This window comes from Chelonoidis abingdonii, chromosome 1 (genome assembly GCF_003597395.2).
Source record: "Chelonoidis abingdonii isolate Lonesome George chromosome 1, CheloAbing_2.0, whole genome shotgun sequence".
NCBI lineage: Eukaryota > Metazoa > Chordata > Testudines > Testudinidae > Chelonoidis > Chelonoidis abingdonii.
In genome coordinates, this window is record NC_133769.1 from 28977224 (window position 1) to 28983838 (window position 6615).

General features: G+C 43.4%; 1 protein-coding gene across 5 annotated transcripts in view; it reads left to right on the forward strand.

Annotated features, from left to right (window-relative positions):
- The window catches only part of CDHR3 (cadherin related family member 3), an 83862-nt gene that overhangs the window by 21917 nt on the left and 55330 nt on the right, over positions 1–6615 (forward strand). For all 5 annotated transcript variants that reach the window (XM_032787318.2, XM_075064750.1, XM_075064743.1 and 2 more), the window contains 2 exons: positions 3155–3249; positions 3348–3452. In XM_032787318.2, the coding sequence (XP_032643209.1) occupies positions 3155–3249; positions 3348–3452 (200 nt within the window). The remainder of the gene's footprint in view (positions 1–3154; positions 3250–3347; positions 3453–6615) is intronic.

The following is a 6615-nucleotide window of genomic DNA, read 5'->3' on the forward strand; positions in this document are numbered from 1 at the left end:
ATGTAAAAAAACCAACAACAAAACAAAACAAAACTTTAAACAAAATAATCAGTCTGAACAGTTCTACCCTCAGACACTACTATTATATCAGACCCCCCCCCAAAAAAAGGGAACTTCTGAAGTAGATATAAAAAGAAATAGCAACTTTTCCTTTGAATTTCCAGCTTTTGACTTATATCTTTCTATTTATTGCTCAAAGTTTCCTCTGGTTTAAAAGGAAAATATGCTGGATTTTATCAGATAACAGCAAACTGAGCTTGTCATAAACCCAGATAAGAGCAGAATTTTAATTCTAATTCTTTAATTTCCTCTCCAAAAGTTATCTGTTCTCATCTTTTCTCTCCCTCTCTTTTTGGCTGAAACAATATTATCAAGATCACCCCAGATCATACAGCTTTAGTAATAGTCTAGGGACTGTCTATTTGGATATGAAGAATGGCATTTAACTAGAAGACTCTTGTGGAGAACGCTTAAAGTAATCAAACACCTGAGAGTCATTCAATAAGAGTTATTAATTTTCACATCCTTTGGAAATGCAGTGCCAGACAAAAGACACAGACCCAACATTCCCTACCTGAGTTTTGAAAAAATCCAGTTTCCTGATTGGTCCTCTGGTCAGGTGTTTGGTTCCCTTTGTTCCCTTTACAGGTGAAAGAAACATTAACCCGTAGCTATCTGTTTATGACAAGTGCCGAGTCATAATCCTGCATAGCAGGAGGTGATTAATGGCCCTGCATGCATGCATGACAACGGCCTCTGTGATGGATTTCCTGACTCCAGATTGATTCCCAACTGGCTGTAGCCATCTGGTTTCCAGGGTACAATCACTAATTGCTTCTCAGATGTCACTGCAGCTTTAATTTTGGTGTCCCTGCATTGGATGGCTGGGGCAAATTTGGCACACAGATCTAGGAATGTGGCCTTGCGCATCCAAAAGTTCTGCAGCTCATCAGCCTGAAGTTGCATGATGATGCAATTTCACCAGTCAATGCTTGTTTCTTGGTCCCAGAACCAGCACTTTACCATCTCCAGCTGCTCCATCAATGCCACCAAGAATCTTCAATTGTTTTCCATGTCCCACAGCAATCTAGTCTCCAAGGAATGGTTATGTTCCCTGCAGCTCCTACTGAGGCTCTGCAATACTGCAGGATCATGCACCTTGTGCTTGCAATGCTCATGACAACAGTGTAGAACTGTGCAGACTCTATGCGTCTCTCAGAGATGGCAGACAGCGAGGGGAGATATGGGGGTTTATGGGATTTTGAAAAGAAGGCACAAAAATTATGGTGTGCAGATGAAATTATGGGATGGAGAACACTGCATTATGGGAAGTTGACCCCATGCTCCCATTCAACCTTCCACAATTTGTTTTGGCCCCATCAGGCATTGCAAAAACTTCCCAAAAGACTCTGCACTGGACAGTGGTGAGTTGCACTGTGGGATAAACAATGAGGAGTCCTTGTGGCACCTTAGAGACTAACAAATTTATTTGGGCATAAGCTTTCGTGGGCTAAAATCCACTTCATCAGAGGCATGAAGTGAAAAATACAGGAGCAGGTGATATATACATGAAAGGATGGGGATTGCTTTACCAAGTGAGAGGTCAGTCTAACAAGATAAATCAATTAACAGCAGGATACCAAGGGAGGAAAAATAACTTTTGAAGTGGTATTGTTACACCAATATAATAAAAGATTTTGCTGGTTTTTATTATATTGGTATAACAGTATGAGAGTGGCCCATTACAGACAGTTGACAAGAAGGTGTGAGTAACAATAGGAAGAAAGATTTCAGAGTCGCAGCCGTGTTAGTCTGTATCAGCAAAAAGAACAGGAGTACTTGTGGCATCTTAGAGACTAACAAATTTATTTGAGTGTAAGCTTTCGTGGGCTACAGCCCACTTCATTGGATGCAAGTAGGGAGAAATTAGTATTGGGGAAATTAAGTTTAGGTTTTGTAATCACCCAACCACTCCCAGTCTTTATTCAGTCCTAATCTGATGGTATCCAGTTTGCAAATTAATTCCAGGTCTGCAGCTTCACGTTGGAGTCTGTTTTTTGAAGTTTTTGTGTTGAAGAATTGCCACTTTTAGGTCTGTTATTGAATGACCAGAGAGACTGAAGTGTTCTCCTTCTGGTTTTTGAATGTTATGATTTCTGATGTCAGATTTGTGTCCATTTATTCTTTTGCGTAGAGATTTTCTGGTTTGGCCAATGTACATGGCAGAGGGGCATTGCTGGCACATGATGGCATGTATCACATTGGTAGATTAATTCACACTGGAATTAATTTGCAAGCTGGGAGCAGTTTCCTGAATAAAAACACAAAGTCATTGTACAACTGCACTGTGTGTCAGTGTTCTCCTCTCCATCTATTTTGCACGGACCTCCAAGAGATGAAGAGCAAAAAACTTTGCAACTCCTGTCCTACAATGGATTCCCTTCCCCCCCATATCTGCTCTGTCTTGATAATGGCTGTAACCTCAACGTTTATAAAAAACATTTGTATAGCTGCACTGAAGACAATAGATCCATGCTGATTTACACAAAATGAGGACCTGGGTGGTTTGCTGTTAGTAACAGTGTAGAGGAGCATATCAACTGGCATACAGAATATTAGTTAAATGCAGAAAGAGATGATCTACCTTGGACATGGAGGTTATACTGTGCTGGTTAAATATTTGTGCACCACTGCTCTCTTCTGGATAGATGTCAGACTTGCTTAAGTATCTCCTGCTGCCCAACACACTAGATGGGTAGTGGCGCGTGCACACACACTAGCCAGTAAATTACATTATTTTCATGGATTAGGATACCAGAGGGGGTAAGAATTATTCCGATACAAATGTGACATGACTAGCTTGTTGTGTGACCATGTCTCTTTCTAATGGGGACCACTGTCATGCCCTGCTTGCTGTTTACCCACAGACTTACTTCTATAGCTCAAGTGACAGTGGCTTGTGTTTCTGGTGATGAATGTCCTGGGTTCAATCCTGCTGATGACCATGATGCCTGTACATCTCCTTACACAGAGTTTTGTGACAATACTGCATATGTGGGGCATATGTTTCCTTGATCCATTCTGTAAGCCTGTGAACGAATGGCTGGATGTTTTTAAAAGATACAGATGCTAATTCATAATCCTTTTATTCCAGTATTCATGTACTCCTGTGTCAGAGTCATTCACTGTCTCTCAAACTGGAACCATTTCTTCCACAAAAGAATTTGATTTTGAGAGCGATCCGCATACGTAAGTATTCATTTTGATCCTTGTTGTTCATTATTAGCAGAGACCTACTGCATGTAATCCACAGAGTGATTCTGGTTTGATTTTGTTTTTATTAACAGTTATGTGTTAAACATAACAGTGACAGACCGCCTAGGGCTGAGCACTACCAGGACAGTGATAGTCAACATCATTAACACTAATGACGAAACACCTTACTTTACCACGTAAGTGAAACATTCACTTTGTACCCTAAAAATACAAATGGTTCTCAGACTTTCCAGCCGCAGCATCATTGGTTCAACCTTTTGGGAGACTCTGTAATATAGCCATTAACTGATACAATGTCTCATTGTGTCCATGTACCTCTCCCTCTTTCTGTAATCTATCAGCATGGATTCACCAAGGACAAGTCATGCCTGACTAACCTAATTGCCTTCTATGAGGAGATAACTGGCTCTGTGGATGAGGGGAAAGCAGTGGATGTGTTATTCCTTGACTTTAGTACTGCATGAGTTTTAGACCGGTATTGCCTTTCCTCTAAGCCTGCGGACTTTGCACTGGTTCCCTTGTACCTTTATCGCTGCCGCTCACCCAGTCTTAACATGTCGCATTTGCCAGTTTGAATTGCAGGTCAGGGGGCAAAAACTGTGGTGCAGGACCGCTTGTCTTTCGGATCCCTCTATGTGCTTTGGTTTTACATTATTATCCATGGCCGCGACCGTCTGGGTACGTCGCAGTTGACGCCAAATCTTACACCTACAGTTGTTGTTGAGCATACGTGACGAGGGGTGTGGCAGAAGCTCACCCTACACTACCCCCTCAGGGCAGGGGGCAGTGGGGCCATGAGAATACCCTTTGCACATTTTTTGTATTCCTCATAGTTTAGTAAAATCTCTGCAACTATGTTTATGGAAGCGGCTCCCCCAAAATTGCTTTGCCCCATTGGACCGGCCCTGAATCCCATCTGGGTTGGCCCCGATCACACAGAGGGAACAACTGTTAGCCTAGTCTCCCCCATCTGAAGTGGCGTGGCTATACACAGTGCTCGTCAAAGCCGTCACACCGCTTGTTAGAGAGCCGTGGCAGGCCAGGCCATTATGTTTACTGCTGCATGCAAGGTTCGGCCAGATCACGGCCTCCCTGGCTGCAGTTTCACCACTCCAGCCAACTGGGGCTGTGGAAGTGTATGCCCAGGGCCCAGCGATTGCTGGCCTGCCCTGTCCCAAGAGCTGCCTCACCCTTGACCGGAACAGAAACCGCGGCCCCTGTGGGAGCCACGTATCGGCGAACGGTGCACACGGAGGTCAACTAAGGTAGCCATGGCTTTTCCTGAAAAGCCACGCGCTGGACCCAGTTTTGAGAAGGCCACTCCACAACCACTGGGATATACCAGATTTACAGAGAGGAGACAATCTCGGCCTGCCCTACGGCCCAACATTGGATTGAATGGCCTGATCCCTGGCAGGCATGAGCAGACAATGCTCAGGGGTCGTGCCCAGGATAGCCTGCAGGAAGATAGGCAGGTGAATGTCTATTCTTCCCCAGTTCATGGAATCTGCTGGAGTTGGCAGGAGACAGGGTGCTCCAAGCAACTAGAGACAGCAAGATCATCGCACGATACAGAGGACAGAAAAGTAGCTAGGAAAGCCTTTTACATGTAGATGTTATGGGGACTACCCTAAAAGGCTGCCACCGGAGCAGGGGGTTATGATTGCAGTGGACCCTAAAATTGAGACTTAGGGCCCAGATTCAAAAAGATATTGTAGCCTAACTCCACTTAATCAGTGGAAGCAAGGAGTCTAAGTACCTTGTGGATCTGGACTACAGTTTACCATTTACACTTCTGCATAGGGGTGAGTTTTCAGACAGAATTATGCTTTCATGCTTGAAATTAGCATTAAACAGAGCTTTGAAAATTAATGTATATACTCACAAGATAATGGGAAAGACAATGATCCAACAAGAGACTAAGAAGTCAAACAACTGAATATGTTACTATATAGTAGTTATTAATGTTTGCAGAGAGCTGGAAAGTGAAGAGAGCGATGCATCTGATGTTTTCCTGTTCTGTTCATTCTTCTTCTGAAACCACCGCATTGGCACTGTACAGAAGACCAAGATATGCTGGCTGAAGGAAATTGGTCTGACGTATGGCCATTCTTATTTATTATTGTTTGTTTTGATTGTGGCACTCAGAGCCCCAGTCACGCGGAGGACACTTGTGGCTCGAATAGAGTCCTTCAAAATAGCTTAACATACTATCTAAGTTTTAAGAAGATGGATATAAAATCATAGACTATCAGGGTTGGAAGGGACCTCAGGAGGTCATCTAGTCAACCTGGCTCAAAGCAGGACCAATCCAACTAAATCATCCCAGCCAAGAGCTCTATGTCAAGCCGACTCATAACCTCCAAGAAGGAATTCCACTCCACATCATGGTAACCCATTTCCAGGGCTTCGACCATTTCCTAGTAAAAAGTTTTGTCCATAATCACACTAAACCTCCCTGCACTTGCAGACAATTACCTTCCACATGTTTTCTGTCCATCAGATACACTGAGAAATCTAGATCCTCCTTTGAACCCTTTCAGGTAGTTTGAAAGCAGTATCCATATCAAATCCCCTCATTTGTTCTGAGACTGAAACAATCCCATCCTAGACCTACCTCATAAGTTCTAAGCGCTCTCTACCCAGCTATTACTCACATTATCATTTGTTGCCCTCTGCAGGACCTTCCCACATTTTTCCATATCTTCTTTGTAGTACGGGACCACCAAAGGAACTGTATTCAGATGAGCCCATCAAGTTCGAATAGAGGGAATGATCACATCAACCCAATCCCTATGCTGGCAGTGTCCCTATTCTTATACAAGCAGTGCGTTAGCTTCTTGGCAACAAGGGACAGTTGACTCATTCCAAGCTTTTCGTCCTGTAACTCTAGGGCTTTCTGCAGAACTTTTCTTTCTACCATATCCGGTCCCTAGTTGTAACAAGTGAATGGGATTTTTTCCGTCCTGAAGTGAGGAATCTGCATTGTCTTGTTGAACCAAGGTTTTCTTTATTGGCTCGTCTCTTTTTTTCTGTTCCTAGATTCTGTATCCCCTATCTACGCATCCAGTGGTATTAGCACTCATCCAGTTCAGTGTCATTGCAAAACTGCAGAGATTGGCATGAGCATCTCAGATCATTACAAAGATTTATTCGGAACGAAAAACGCCAGGGCAAAACCCTGGGCGTCCACTTGAAAACGCTGCCAGCTAGACATGGGCCATTGATGATCATTACCGTTGACGACAATTCTAGCCAGCTTTTATCCCCTTGTAGTCAAATACCAGGCCCATATTCTTTAACTGTGGCAAAATACGTGGGGAGATCATTAAGATTTTG